We start from the raw sequence: 16,541 nt of genomic DNA, 5'->3' as shown, positions 1-16,541 counted from the left end.
AGATCATTTCAATTCCTTTTGTTGAATCAAGTTTGCCTCGGGATAAGGCTATTCCTTTTGATTCTCAAACCGGTTCATCTCATCCAATTTCAGTGAATCCAACTCCAAATTTGATTAAGCTTAATCAAATTGCGGATCATAATACAGAGATTATCCATGATCATTCAATTTCTGATCATCTACCTAAATCTAAAGGAAAGGAGATTTCTATCCCGCTGGATCCTGATATTTCCAACACTGACAATTTACCTACTCACTTGAAACCTCGACCACCGACGATCTCTATACCAGATGGATACAAATGGATCTTTATTCATGGCGGTTGGTCTTTGATCCCTTGTATCAACTCAGATAAGTTCTACTCTCAGGATCCATCCCCCCTATCACCCCTTTGAATGATCATTCTGATGAAGAGCTAGTTGATTGGGGTGATGAAGACGACATTCCTATAGATGTGATAGCAGAGGATGATCATTTTCTAAGTGAGGAGAACCTCTCTCAGTTAGAAGCTGAAATACTCAAGGAAGAACCAATTGTGGATCATTCGATTGTACCCGGGAACTCTTCACTCATTGAGAAGGAATCTTCTCCAGTTAATCATGCGAATGTGGATCCTGACATCTCACTACCTAATATTCAACCTGCAAAGTCTTCCACACTTCGTCAGAATCAGGAACAAATTAGAAGGAGCAATCGCAATAAGAAACCTTCTGGTTGTTGGAACGAAGATGCTGGGTTTATTTCTCATCCACTCAGATCATCAAAGAAAAAAGTCCCGGATGATCCCAGAGACGGTACGTCTAATTCCATTAATGCAGTTATTTTTTCGTCCTGGACTGATGCTCAATTCTTTAATTATAGCAATGCTTGTGGTGTTAATTTCCAAGGATCTCCTAACCATAAGTTTAAATGCTTAGACAATGTTCGTAAACTTGAATCTGATAGGGCTGGAAATTTATCTTCCTCAACTGGGTCTCCTTCGAGATCCAACTGCTAGAACCCTACTGGTTTTTAATGATTGTTTTATGTTGGAATGTTCGTGGTCTTGGCAGACCCTCTAAACGCCATTTAGTTAAAGACATCATATTTTCTTCCCGAGCTGATATTGTATGTTTACAAGAAACCAAACTACAAGATATTCATAGCTCCATCTGGAGATCTATTGGTGGCTCGAGACTGAACTCTTTCGAGTGTCTCCCTGCCATAGGCTCCGCTGGTGGAATCATTATTGCTTGGGATAGTGCCCAGGTCTATGGTAATCTAATTCATAAAGGAAATTTCTCCATTACTATTGATTTCACAAATCTTTTCACAAACATTAAATGGGTTTGCACTAGCGTTTATGGACCTAATGCAAACTCCATCAGGACTGATTTCTGGAACAAAATTCACACAATAAGAAACTTACACAATTTGCCATGGGTAATATGTGGAGACTTCAACACTTCATTCACTTTGGAAGATAAAAATAAAGGAGACCCTAATCCTAGGGACATTGCTAATTCACAAAAGCTTCTAGATGATCTCAATCTTATTGATCCTCCTTTACATGGACGAAAATTCACATGGACTAATGGACAATCTGATCCAATATGGGTTAGACTAGATAGATTCCTCTACTCTCACAACTGGCCGTTGATATTCCCCAGTTCCTACCAAAGTGCTTTACCAAGAATTGGTTCTGATCATTCCCCTATTTACCTGAAATTTGGTTATCATCCCACTCGGGCTAACTTATTCAAACTTGAAAAATCTTGGTATACCAATGACCAATTAGAAAACTTAATCCAAGATTGGTGGTTGAATCATAAATTTGCTGGTTGCGGTGCTTACAAAATTTCCAAAAAACTCGCTTTTTTAAAATCAAATCTACACCGTTGGGCAAAAGAAAATTTTGGAGCTTCCAACATCCACAAAAAATCTTTGCTCTCTGAACTGAATTCACTTGATTCCTTGCATGAAAGAGGGACACTTTCTGTGGATGATTCCAATCGTTTAACCCATATCCGATCTGAACTATACACTTTACTAAAACAAGAGGAGATCTATTGGAAGCAGCGATCCCGAAATACATGGCTTAAAGAGGGAGATGCAAACACAAAATTTTTTCACTTACTTGCTAATGGCAGAAGGAATAAAAATTTTATTCCCCGAATTAAAAGTAACGGGAGTTGGATAGAAGGAAATCATGATATTGGGAAAGTCTTCACTGTACATTTTCAAGCCCTACTTGGCACCCCAATAACTCATCGTTTCATGTTCAACTGCCATTATCTTTTTAATTTTAAAGATAGAGTTGATCTTTCTACTCTTGATCTTCCATTCTCAACTGAAGAAATTAAAAATGTCGTATTTGATTTAAACGCGGATAAGGCCCCAGGACCAGATGGATTCCCAATTTTCTTTTACCAAAAACACTGGAACCTTATTCAGGAGGACCTCATCAACCTGTGTCATGATTTTTATGATGGATCCATTAATTTTGAACGAATTAATTGGGTTCGCATTGCTCTTATTGCCAAATCAAATGCTTCTACTGAGGTCTCCGACTTTAGACCCATCAGTCTTATTAACTCTACTTGTAAAATCATTTCCAAAATTCTTGCTACTAGGCTGAGTTATAAGATGGGGGATCTAATTGACAATTCTCAATCTGGATTCATAAAGGGCAGATGTATTGCATATAACATAATCGCTGACCAAGAAGTGATTTTTAATCTTCAAAAAAAGAAACTCTAGACTGGAATTTTCTTCTTGAGATTCTAAGGGCAAGAGGTTTTGGCAATCGTTGGATCTCTTGGATACACACCATTCTCTCAACTGCTAAAACTCAAATACTAATTAATGGTTCACCTCAAGGTTATATTCGATGCAAAAGAGGGTTAAGACAAGGTAACCCTCTTTCCCCTCTGCTTTTTGCTTTAGCGGCTGACGATTCTAAAGTATTAGTTGGAGTTCAACTTGATCATTCAAACAGCATCTGTCAACTACAATATGCAGACGATCTTCTGATTTTCTCAGCGGGAGGGCATGAAGACCTTAAAATTATCAAATTAATACTTTATCTCTTCGAAGGTTGTTCCGGTCTTTCAATTAATTATTCTAAAAGCTGCCTATATTCCACTAACTTTGGTTACCAACCACATTTTTCCTCAGCTAGAATACTTAATTGCAACAGAGATTGTCTCCCAATCACATACCTGGGTATACCACTCACAGGTCGAAGACCTAGACGACAAGACTGGACAAAGTTAATCGAATCCATTCGTTCTAGGCTCACTTCATGGAAAGCAAATTATCTTTCCCTTGGGGGTCGTCTTATCCTCATCAACTCTGTTTTATCTTCTCTCCCAGTCTACTGGATGTCTGTTTTCAAATTACCAGCTTGGGTAATCCTTGAAATCGATAAAATTAGGAGAGACTTTCTTTGGAAGGGTCCAGATCTGGGGTCTAAGGGTATAAGGTTGATTGCCTGGAAAAGAATTTGTAGACCCCGTTGCATGGGCGGTTGGGGTATCCTTGATCTCTAGATATTCAATAATGCTTTATTAGGAAAGTGGTGGTGGAAGCTCATCACCAAGCCGGTCTCCTGTTGGACAAAAATTGTCTTTGCAAACTATGTGATAAGAGATGCTCCTGATATTCTATATCATCATCCACCAAGAAATAAATCTTTCTTCTGGGCTGGAATTAATACCATTCTACCCTCTTTTCGATTCTGCATATCCAAATCAATTAGAAATGGTAACAAAACTCTATTCTGGTTTGATAAATGGCTTGAAGGTCAATCCCCAAAAGACCGTTGGACATCACTTTTCTTGGACTGCTCTTATCCTTGGATTACTTTAAGACAATTTATACATATAATTAATTCCGATTGTAATCCATTCAGGACAACCTCTGTTGATGACTTTACCGTATTAATGAACTCTATTCCAGACTGTACAATTGATCAAGAGGACTCTTATACCTGGTCTCTTGATAATAACGGAACCTTCTCTGTCAAATCTTTCTATAATTTCTTAATTGATGGAGGCATTCACAGTCAACTTTATTCCAAATTCTGGAAGACAAATACCCCTAGTAAAATAACACTATTTTGTTGGCTTGCCTGGGAAAACAAAATTCTTACTCTAGATAATCTTTTTATTAAAGGTTGCAATCCTAATGCTACTGACACATGTATTCTATGTCAAAACAACTCAGAAACAGTAGATCATCTTTTTATTAATTGTTCGTTTTCGGAGAGAATTTGGTCCTTCTTCCAAGGTTTGTTAGATGTTGCTACTCTCCCATGCTCTGTTTACAACATCTGGACCACTTGGATTCCCTCCTTAAATTCTGCCTCTAGGACTCTCTCAGATCTATGCTGTAGAGCCATATTCTGGAACATCTGGCTGGAACGCAACAGTCGTATTTTTAACCAAAAATATTCATCAATTTCTTCTATACTCCATAAGACAGCTAACATGCTTCTTTCTTGGATCACTGCAGACTCGGTGCCTCTTCAGCAGGAACCATCTGATGCTGCTCAGAAGATCAAGCGTTCTCTTAACTTCCTGAGCTCCAGATCCACGGACACTACTGGTGAAATGGCGCACACCACAGACCGGGAGTAATCTGCCTCTCTTTTGTAGCTGGACTGGCCTTCGTCTCCAGATGGTGGACTTCGTCAGCCCAGCTCGCTATCTTCCTCCTTTTCCATTTTATTGCTTTTTTTATCCTAGTCCTGTTCACTGCTATTCTCATCCCTGGTGAGGATACCAGCTTTTATTTTATTGTCTGTCAGCTTGTTTTTTTTGTTTTTTTGTTGTTTTTTGTTTTTCTTACTTCTGTATTTTGTTCTTTTTGTTCCTTCCTTTTCTTATTAATAAATTTGTGGTTTATCCACTAAATATATATATATATATATATATCATATATGTGATGTATAGGGATTTTAAATGATTAATTATATTCAACCTTAAATGTTTAAATGAGTCAAAATCATACATTTACGTTACAATCAATTAAATTTTGATGCAGTCAATATATATATATATATATATATATATAACTTTTCAAATGAGGTTGCAGGACATGACATGAGATGTCACATTATTAACAAATAAATTTAAAAAATTTATTTGTATTACTGGTGAGAGTCAGAATAAAAACAAAATTTACAAATTAATTATAATCAGAAGACACTCAAACACATGGACGTTTGAACATATGGCGAAGAATATTGCGTTGATCAAGAACAAGCATTTCTCCTTTCAACTGTCCCACATTCTGTTAATTCTCATGTCATTAATTGTACTGTGCTATACTTTAATGAATTGCTCCTTTCTTTTTTCCCAAAAAGAATTACACTTCTCCTTTCAAGTTTTCAACCGCCCCAACCGCCCCACATTCTGTTCATTAATAAGCGTGTCATTAATTGTTCTGTGATATAGTTTAATGAGCTGCTCACACATATTTAGGTACATATCCTGTTTTAGAAATAAAAAATTAATTAAATAAGAATTTTTATTAAAATTAGATACATCACAAAGGGGTAAAAATGATGAGAAATACATTTTCAAAGTGTTTGTGATACTTAACAAAGTTGTAGTTTATGTATTTCTATGGAAAATAAATATTTATTCATTGGAGGAGGAATTTTCAAATTTTGAATATATGTATATATAAAAAATGTAGATAAATAAATTTCATTAACTTAAACAAATATGAAATGGAGAAAGCCAATTAAGAGTTAATGAGGTAAGTCATTGTGAAGGGGAGGAGTGATAATTAAAATTGAAAGATGCACATTTTCAAAGAGAAGACCAAATAAAGCCTTCTTTTAATTTTATAACTTCTAATACATGATTTATGGCAAATTATCAAGAAAAACTAGGAAGAAACATAGCAATTACCACTGTCTTCGTTTAACTAATATGAATCAACTTCCTCATGTTAGTGAGACTAAAACGGTTAAATGTGATGTGGGCCTTCTCCCAGTTACCTACCTTGGTATTCCTGTTTCAGACAGAAGGCCTCGTAAACATGATTTAGAGAATTTGATTGCCAACGTCAGAGGGCGACTGTCTTCCTGAAAATCTTCTTACCTCTCAGTTGGAGGTCGGCACACCCTTGTTAACTCGGTGTTATTGGCGGTACCGACATACTGGATGTCCTTGTATCGGTTACCAAAGTGGGTGATCAAAGAAATTGACAAGATTAGAAGAGATTTTCTATGGTCTGGACCAGACATCGATCATCTTGGATGTCGACTTGTGGCTTGGAAGAACATTTGTCACGCGAAGAAGCAATGTGATTGGGGTATCTTGGAGTTATCTTCCTTCAATATGGCTTTGCTTGGAAAATGGAGATGGAAGGTTCTGTCTGATTCGCACTTGGGGGGGGGGAGCGAATATTCTACGGTTCAACTACAATGTTCCTACTTGGGACTTGTTTAGGGTCCCGAATAGGAGAGTCTTTTTCTTTTGGTCAGGTATATCCCGTTGTCTCCCTGCTTTTAGAGGATGTGTCTCGGTTCAGGTCACATATGGATCAGAGTCGCTCTTCTGGAAGGACAGATGGTTCAATGGACTTGCGTCGATGTACATTTGGCCAGAAGAATTCCTTGCGTCTCCTATGCCTAACGGAACGGTTCAGGAGTTGGCTTTGTTACTTGGAAGCCCGCCATTCGCGAATGACCCTGGGGGTTGAGCAGCTCCTATCTAGTCTAAACTTGGCGACGAGGAGTGATAGTGATTTAAAGGTTTGGGGTCTGACGGCCAACGGGTCCTTCTCTGTCAAGTCCTTCTACTGCCTCTTAGATGAGGGAGGACTACGGTGCCCCCTTGCAAACTCATTCTGGAAAGGTCCTTACCCAAGGAAGGTTAACATCTTTAACTGGCTAGCTTGGAAGAACAAGATTCTCTCTCTGGAAAACCTTGCTAGGCGTCGATGTAATAGGCTACCGACAGACACATGTGTGTTATGCCATTCCAATGTTGAAACGGTAGACCATCTTTTCTTAAATTGTCAGTTCTCACGGGAGGTTTGGTAGTACCTCAGTAAGTTCCTTCAGTTACCAGCACTTCCCTTGTCTATGGCTCTCTTGTGGAGATACTGGAGATCTGCCTTACACCCAGTGGTTCGGGTGTTTGGGGATTGAATTGTTAAAGCTTTTGTGCTGTCATGATGAAAATTGCTCATATGATGTTATCTTGGTTCTCTGCAGCTCCTGAAAGTTTGAGAGTGAAGCTTGCTGATCCTATCTCCTCCATCAGGCGCAGCTTAGAATTTGCTGGACCTTGTTCTGAGGAGGTGGAGGTCATTCCCACGCTTGAGGTGGATCAGGTTAGCGGTGAGGAGTAGCTCTTGTGTATTTTTTGGGTCAGAAGGAGACCCATTGTTCCTCCTTTTCTATTCTCTCACCTTTTGTTTCCACAGCTAGTGGAAGGGTTGTTGTACCTTTTGTTATTTTTATTTTAATACATGTGGTTTATCCACCTTTTGTTTAATAAATAAATAAATAAATAAAAAGTAAGAATTCAATAATGTATTGGTAGGTAAAAGATATGAAAGATAAAATAAATTCTTATTAAGAAAGCTCTCTCTAATGAATCCCACTTTAAAAGTTTTAACCCATATATTGTTAACTGGTACTTGAAGACTTATTTTACTCGGGTAAAGTCAAGACAAATTTACAAAAGCATAGAACTTAATTACCCACTGAAAAACCTTAATTTCTTTAGTGGAGTTTGTGGAATTTTTAAAGAGCACATATTGTTGTAATTTTTTTTTTATAAAACTTATTACTGGAAACTTAATAAATTATTACTTCTCACCCCACCACAATAATATGAACGCCTAGGTGATAAAAAACTTGATATTATAAATTAAGATAAATAATTTGCAGACATCAAAACCATACCTAGCTTATGTTAGCAGTATTTGGATATGTATTTTAATTTTCAGATTTTCTATCATTTGGGTCTAAAATCTGATTGCTTGATTTTGAAGTAATATATATATATATATATACTTAACTTTGAATATAATTTATTAATTTTAAGTCAGATAAATATTTATTAATATTAATTAATAAAATTTGATAAAGCTAAAGTTATTGCGGATATCCAATCCCATGCTCTCGGTGTTTGATGTTGTGCTAGTTAATTTAGGTGTTCAACTATTTTTTAACAGCTCCTAGCTTGTTAGACCCATCATCCACTTAGTTCTCAAAAACATAACTTTAGTTTTTATTTCACAATATATAACCAAATAAAATAAAATAAAATATGCTCATACATGAAACAGTACAACCATGCATACATATTACTTAATTGCATGCAGGCAAGACTTTGAGCTTTATTTCTTTCGTTCAAATATATATGAATTAATATCTATAATCTTACAGAACAACAACAAACATAACCAATGACCATCTTAATTTGATCCCCATTATTCTAATCTCCCTATGTATAGTGACTAGCTAGTCTATATATCTTCTCGGGTGTATCATGCTCTACACGTCCATGCATGCCCGGCCCCATGCATGCAACGTACGTCCATCTAATTCTTTGTGGGAGTAGGTGGACAATATCCACCGTGGTGGTTAGGGTCATTTGTGCACCCTGAAGGTCCTGATGAATTAATTGAGCCCTTCTCAAGGATCTCATCAAATGCAGCCACATGACCTCCATGAAACCACACTTGATGATCTCCTTGAATTGGCCTTGCTGCAGACGCAACTTGTGAGCTGATCACAAGCACCAGCATGAGAACCACAAATCCATTACACTGCATTCTTCTGCAAATGCTCATGTTTTGATCTCTATGCACTAGATCTCTCTTTAAAATGTGTGTGTTGATGTGTGTAAATATACATGTATATATATACATGCTTTCATGTTTGTGACCATGGACCTAGTCAGTAGAATGGTAATTGCTATGCTTCTTCTTAATCTTGGTTTCTTTCTACTCTTTCTTTTGCCCATGAATGAAGTGGTTGAACCAAGAAATGGAAGACTTAATTTGGAGAGACAACTTGTTAATTAGAAGCATGTCAAACACGGTTTGTTTCATTGGTCTTTGCATGATGTATAGTACGTCAATAATAATTTTGCTATATAAAAATAATTTAACTTACTTACAGTTGCATCAAAATATCCCAAACAGCAGTGGACCTTCTAAAAATATTATATATATGTAATTAGTTTAACTTTAAACCCTTATATATATAGTCCGTGAATCGTAAAACCAGACTGTCATGACTCATGAGTCAAATGACCATCTTATCTGGTTCATGTTGGTTAACATGAGCTTGTTTCTAGCTTGGAAATGAATATTATGCGGTAAATATGTATAGGCATAACATGATGCATAAGTACCTTTTTTAATTTCTCTCACTAGGCCCTGCTCAAAAATTTAATGAACGTACGTATGTGATGCTACAACTGCTAGCTTCAATTAATGCTTGTTTAAATTTATGTTAAGGCTTCATATTCATCTTGGATTGGACTGTTTTAATTTGTACTTTCATTTATTCAACTCATTCTTAGAATCTTATTTTTTGGGAATGAGGGGAAGGAGTGACGTGACACAAAGGAATCAAGACACAGTGTCACAAAACCATCAAGGATCAATCTTCTAAATTTTACCATAATTAATCAATGTAATGTTTTTGAAGGTTGTAAGAAGTGATGTCCAATGTATTAAGGCAACGAGTCTTCCAATATCTTCCAATGTATGTGAGCGTTTTGGATTAATTAAGTTAAAAGGTACGTAGCCTTAGTAAGATAAAACAATTATATTGCATATAAAGATCATTATCTCAAAGACCAAATACATATAGATTTTTTTTTTTTTGAAGTAAATGTGGATAAACCACCGATTTATTGAAAAACTAAAGGACAACAGTACAGAATAAAACAGTACAAAGAGCCCCTCACCAGAAGTGAGTAAAGACAAATATTACTAAACAGAGGAGCAGCAAAGAACAATACTGAAAATAAACACTGGACCGACGAAAGGCGCCGTCTGGAGCTATAGGTCCGTCCAGGATAGAGAAGAAGGAGGATTACTCATGTGCAATGTCAGGCGCCGAGTTGTCGGCCTGGTGGGAAACTGTTTCGGTAAGAAAGTTGAGTGAACGCTTGATTTTCTGTGAAGCATCGGTGTTGGGTTGCAGATGACTGTCTGAGTCTGTAGATAACCATGAGAGAAGCATGTTAGCAGATCTAAAGATGACAATGTAAGACGGTAAAGCTTTTAGCTGAAATATGCGGGAATTTCGTTCTAGCCAAATGTTCCACAAAATAGTTCGGGAGATGAGATCCCAGATATGTCTGGAAGAGGAATCAAGAGATTGTAACCAGGATGTCCAAAGGTTTTGTATTGAATGAGGCGTGGTAAAAGGATTAAAAATGTGTGAAAAAAATTCCCATAAATACATATAGATTCAACTTGATCAGTTCTTTCCAAGTAAATTAGGAAAAATAAACCGACAAATATGTTCAAGTAGCCACACATATGCAAATATAGTTTACTCTTTATTTCTTTCATATATATACATATATATATATATCATCTTATAGAGAAAAAAAATCATGCATGATCAGATATTATATTCCCCGCTATATAAAACGTGCTTGTATGTATTATATGCCTACTTTAAGTTCCACGATTCATGACCATAAACTTGGTGAGGAGAAGTTCTTGTTAATTACTCATTTTTTTTTTTATCTTTTGTCATAGATCATTTGTTTGAAGTTATAAAAATTAGTTTCCAAGCCAGAAAGCCCTTCAAAGACCAGAAAGATCAGCTTGATCACCCTGAGATCTTCAGCCCCACACACAGTCATCACCAAAAGATCATCCGCGTAGTGCAAGTTGCAAATACATCAATGCTCACCCAATGGCACCCCAATCAGGATTTTAGACTTCAGCGCATTGTCAAACATAGTGCACAGCACATTTGAGACCAGCACGAAGAGCAGCGGCGACAGAGGATCACCTTGTCTCAATCCTCTTTGATACCTCACATATCCAATAGGGGACCCGTTGATTAAGATAGAGGCTTTCGAAGAGCTGAGGAGCAAGGATATCCATCCTAACTATTTGGGTCCAAAACCCCTGACTTTCAGGAGCTCTAACAAGAAATCCCAATCAACTAAATCAAAAGCTTTAGCGAAGTCCACCTTGAGGATATGACCATTCAGTCTTCTTTTATGGATGCTGAAAATTGCCTCCTCCGCCATAGCAATATATACACCTCCCTTTAAGAAAAGCAGATTGTGTGTGGTCCACCAATGAGTCCATCACCGTGATAAGTCTTGAGGCCAGAATCTTGCTGATGATTTTTAATGAAGAATTAATTAGGCTAATGGATCTATACTCCCAAGGTGTAGACGGGCTCAAGACCTTAGGAATAAGTGCAATGCAGGCCCAATTAATTCGTTCCAAGTTCGCCTTTCCAGTATAGAAATCCTCGCAAAGTTGCATGACCTCCCCTTTTACAAATTCCCAGTAGGTTTTAAAGAAAAACATAGGAAAACCATCCGATCCTGAGGCTTTGTCACTTCCTAGGTCAAAGACCGCTCTTTTCACTTCCTCCAGTGTAAAAGGACGCTCAAGAGAGGATAAGTCCACAAAGGCTTTGTTCTTCAAAAGATTGCATAGCTCCACCTTGAAACGAAAAGTCCTTCTTTGACCAAAAAGAGCCCTAAAATGTTGTTCAAAAACTTTGCCAATTTCCCTAGCATCTGTGAAGGAGGCAGTTCCAATATTGATAGAAGGAATAAAATTGATATTTTTCCTCCCATTTGCCACTGAATGAAAATACTTTGTGTTTTCGTCCCCCTCCTTTAACCATTGTACCTGAGATCTCTGCTTCCAGTAAACTTCCTCTTGTTTACGGATTTCCACTAAACTCTCCGTCAATCCGCGCTCCTGAATAATTTCATCAAAGCTAAGGCACCTAGATTCTTTGATGACATCAATCAGCTCTAAATCATGTAACAGCAAAAGCTTCTGAAGTTTAATGAAGCCAAAACTCTCCTTAGACCATCTACGGAGCTGATCCCTTAGCCAAGCCAGTTTCTTAGCCAAGACAAAGGCACCGCAACCTTTGGGATTGGATCCCACCCACTACCTAGACACCAACTCAGAAAAACCTTCCACCGTAGTCCAAACATTCTCAAAGCGGAACGATCTAGATTTGGCACAATGCATCCCCACCTCAAGTCTGATTGGGGCATGGTCCGAGCCTAGCCTCGGAAGACAATTCTGAATCATCCTCGGAAAACGGTCAACACAAGCCCTATTAACAATAAACCTATCCAACTTAACCCATAAAGGGTTTTCTTGCCGGTTTGTCCAAGTAAACCTTCTCCCAAACGCCGAGGGTTCATGAAGACAAAGGTCATACAGTAAGGTGTTAGCATCACGTATGTCCGCTAAGTTTGGATTTCTGCCCCATTTGTCCTCCAGAGAAAAAATAGCATTAAAGTCACCACATATTTATTTATTTTGACTATAATATAAAGAAATACTAATATTTTAGAAAATTCACCTTTATATATTTATAATATAGCACTCAAGGGCCACATTTGTACGGATAAAAGGCTTTAACACAAGTCAATTCTCATACCATGTCAACCAATATATTTCTCATTCAACCTAAAAGATAAAATCAATATAAAAAATTAATATAAAATTTTGAATATTCATTTGTTTTAGTAATTAACCTACCATTGCATACACGCAATTGGTGGTAACATGACTTTAGTTAACAAACAAGTTGATTCTTTATTATTAATATCCTTGGTTCAACCTAGCTAGCTAGCCAGCTAGCAGGCTCCTCTTAAAACGGACCAAATTATACAAACCGTGTTTGACAGGCTTGAAATGGTCGTTCAAGTCATTCCTTTTATTTGAAGAATAAGAAGAACAAGAATAAAAACAAGAATTAAGAACAAGAAGAAGAAGAAGAAGAGGAACAAGTACAACAACAATTTCATTACATTTTCCCAAGTCCATGGTCAGATGATCAATTATCTATAAATGTATGCATGCTTGGCCTTCACCTTCAAACTTCATATCAACACAATTTAAAGAGATCTAAGATATAATCACTAGATAATATATATAGTGAAGAAGAATGAAGATGATGAAGGAATTTTTGGTTGTGATGTTGTTACTAGTGAGCTCACAAGGGCTGTCTGCAACAAGGCCATTTCAAGGAGAACATAAAGTAGTGTGGTTGAATGAAGGTGCCTTTGCATTTGAGTCCCTCCCCAAAGGTTCCACACCTCTACCGGGAGTACCTTCAGGTTGCACCAACGATCCCAATCACCGAACTGGAGATTGTCCCCCAAATTAAGTCAAATTAACCATTACGTAATAACATGCATATATGCATGCATGGGAAGCAGTTGATAGAGTAACAGTTATATATAGAGAGAATATATTTGTGGTTAGATATATATATATATATATATTGAAGTATTATTAGTTAAATTTTTACATTGTACATTCAATATGTGTGAAAGAAACAAAGCTATTGAGAACTGACCCATTTGATTGTATTGGTCATAGAGATTCATTCATGAGTCTGTTTATTTACTTTTTATAATGGTATGTTTTAATTTTCCTTGTGTGTATACATATATGACATGGGAAAAGTAAATAAATCATTCGTGGTTTATTTTCTAATATAAAGGTTAAGAAAAAAAAACATGTGCTTTAAAACGTTCTTTTCGAGAGCAGATCCCTTAATCAGAAGGTAATTAATCAAATTTGACAAATACAATAAAGGAATTATTACTAATTATAAATGCATGAACATTTGAAAATATTGAAAGACTTATTGGCATGGAGGGCAAAACACTCCCTCCACCCTCTCCCAGTCATTCTTACTACCATCATGATTCATGACCGGTCCTTAATGGTTTTGTAACATACTTTGACTTAATCCCACTATCTCACTCCTTTCTCCTTATCCCAAAAAGACAATGAATTCAAGAATGAGATGGTTCAAAAAATCAAAGTACAAAAGTAGTCCAATCCAAGATGCATTGAACTTAATTATAAACCATACATAGTAATACTAAGTGGAAGGTTGAAGAGACAAGGAAGCCTGCATTGCCAAGCTTGTATGAACTAGTTTACCAAACCAATATATATATATATATATATATACAAACATAACTTTCTTGACCAGACTATGGAAAAATTCACAATGAATTACACCTTTTATAATGCATATATATATATACACACATGTTAATACTAATTAATATAAGAAACATAGATATATGCATTCTTAAAGAGATAAAGATGGTTAAGTATATGGGGATTGTACTTGTTATCTTGTTAGTAGGGAGTTCACAAAGTACTTCATGTTTAGGAAGGCCACTGGAAGGACATCAATGGATGTTCATCAACAAAAGAGTTTTAAAGGAGATTGATCAGAAAGGTCCTGTGGCACCATCATCCCCGTCAGGCTGCTCTAACGACCCCACTAACCGGGACGGCGTTTGCCCGTCGCCACCTTGACGGAACTTTACTTGAGATCTTTAACATTTGAGTACATTTGTTTTCTTTTTTTCCTTTTTTTAATTACTCAAACAATATATATTATCTTTCTATTATTAGTAATTTTCTCTTTTTTTTTATATTTTTTTTTTTAAATAAAGTGGATAAACCACATATTTTTCTCTCTTTCCTTCTTTCTTTTCTTTTTCTTTTTTTCGTTTTTAAAGATTTATGTAGATATATATGGTGATTGACGTGTATATATATAGAAATGTAATTTTCTTCTTGTTTCTCAGTTGGAGCTGTCTTTAATTTGCTCCTCTGCATCTATCTTTTGAAAGATTGGTTGTCAGAAATCACATTGAATTCTAACCAATGTGATTGTTTATATATTTTGATTTTGTAAATAAAAATGCTTATATATATATATATATATATATCTTGATCTTTCAATTCAACATGAATTATATAATTTGGTCCTTAATTCTATGATGCTGAGATGATGGCTTGCGTATCATGCTAATTAATAATTAATTTGGTCCTTCCATGATGCTGAGATGATGGCTTGCGTATCATGTTAATTAATTACTTAAACAAATATTAATTAAAAAGATTTGTTGTGAATAAAAATTAATTTTACTTGGAAGTATGATGCTAACTAATTAGTAAAGTTGGTCAATACAGATGCTGTGAGAGATGGAGTTCATTACTTCAATATGAATGGAGAATGATGAAAATGATATTCTAACCATAGCCACCAATTGCCATTCCAAAAGAGAATGAAAGTGATATTCCAAACTATAATTAATATAGAAATTTAATTGGCTAGAGATCAATCTCTTTGTCAAATTAAACCATAAAGTCCCCACTATTGAACTAATATTTATTAAGTATATAAATATATATAGTGAGTTTAGAGAACATTGTTAACGAGTGTCACATGGTATTTGAGGAGGCGTGTTATATATGCCACCTGATCATATATAAGAAAGTTCTAACTTAGCAATTAATTAAACCTTTCGGCAAAGAGAATGATCAATGAGTGAACGAATAAAATTGTGTTCTAATTAATATTATTATAAAATAATAGAATGCATACAATATCCTCCTTAGATTGGCCTAAGGAAGATAATAACAGATATCAATTGGTGGTGATGGCGGCCTAACTTTTTATTATTATTAAGTAATGATAGCACTCTAAAAATTTTCTGTTATGCAATTTTATTCTATTTTTTTTTTAATGAAGTGAATAAATCACATCTTTGTCTCATTCAATCTTTTAAATTGAGAAAAAATAATAAAAAATTTAATATTTGCTTCCCTAAAATTTAATCATAAACTTTCTTATTTGAATGCGTTGGATTAAGTATCAACAAATTTAATTTTTATTATTTAATACTTTTAATTGGTTCATTTAATAAGCTTAGAGATTTGAGTAATATATAATATCAAGACTAGTAGAGATCTTAGTCCTATTAAATATTAATTGGTATTAGATGAAATTTTCCGTGTTTAGGTGATTAAGTCCAAAACTAATACTTCAACTTAAATATTAGTCCAATTAATGTTCTCATTGATTGTGGCTAAGATTGAAATAATTCCATTTCTTTCTAATGTAAGACCTAAGCTAAACATCATGGACTCACTTGCAAGTTGGTTAGACCATGAAATGGTCTAATATGGCAACAATATAAGCGCATATGTGCTTGGCTCTCACTAGGGATGCTAATAGCCGCCCATTCAATTAAATTGGTGCAATTCAAAGGTGACTTTTGATGGTCTCTATAGACATTTTATTATATCATGTTTTTTTAAAATTGATATGCAACTAATCAAATTAATGAAATCTTTGAGGAAAAAAATACAAATAATCTTATTAAATCAGTGAATTGGTATTATAAAAAAAACTAGTATGCCACATATTTCTGCTAAAAAGAAAAGTAGATACTACCTCTTCTAACATATATATATATATATATATATTTAAAAAAGATTTACATTAAAAAAATAAAAATAAAAACTTATAC

At 35.5% G+C, this 16,541-nt stretch overlaps 1 protein-coding gene across 1 annotated transcript; it reads right to left on the bottom strand.

Moving 5' to 3' along the window:
* Window positions 1-10,057: 10,057 nt before the first annotated feature.
* LOC120260245 lies at window positions 10,058-12,236 on the bottom strand. Its single transcript, XM_039267685.1, has 3 exons — window positions 12,153-12,236; window positions 11,252-12,054; window positions 10,058-10,325 (listed from the first exon to the last, which is right to left on the bottom strand). The coding sequence occupies exons 1-3, from the start codon at window positions 12,234-12,236 to the stop codon at window positions 10,058-10,060; spliced, it is 1,155 nt and encodes a 384-aa protein (XP_039123619.1).
* Between the last annotated feature and the right edge of the window lie 4,305 nt (window positions 12,237-16,541).

This window comes from Dioscorea cayenensis, chromosome 5 (genome assembly GCF_009730915.1).
Source record: "Dioscorea cayenensis subsp. rotundata cultivar TDr96_F1 chromosome 5, TDr96_F1_v2_PseudoChromosome.rev07_lg8_w22 25.fasta, whole genome shotgun sequence".
In the NCBI taxonomy this organism is placed as follows: domain Eukaryota; kingdom Viridiplantae; phylum Streptophyta; class Magnoliopsida; order Dioscoreales; family Dioscoreaceae; genus Dioscorea; species Dioscorea cayenensis.
The sequence above is the reverse complement of the archived record's forward strand: the minus strand, read 5'-3'. Positions and strand labels throughout refer to the sequence as shown.

What these genes read in the sequence shown, in the direction of transcription:
- LOC120260245 (XM_039267685.1), bottom strand. Translation starts at nt 12,236, where the DNA reads ATGCCCCAATCAGACTTGAGGTGGGGATGCATTGTGCCAAATCTAGAT. An exon ending in TGTTTGGACTACGGTGGAAG is followed by an intron (nt 12,055 to 12,152) that starts GTTTTTCTGAGT and finishes CTAAGGGATCAG; the next exon opens with CTCCGTAGATGGTCTAAGGA. An exon ending in TCTGCTTTTCTTAAAGGGAG is followed by an intron (nt 10,326 to 11,251) that starts GTGTATATATTG and finishes TTCCTCTTCCAG; the next exon opens with ACATATCTGGGATCTCATCT.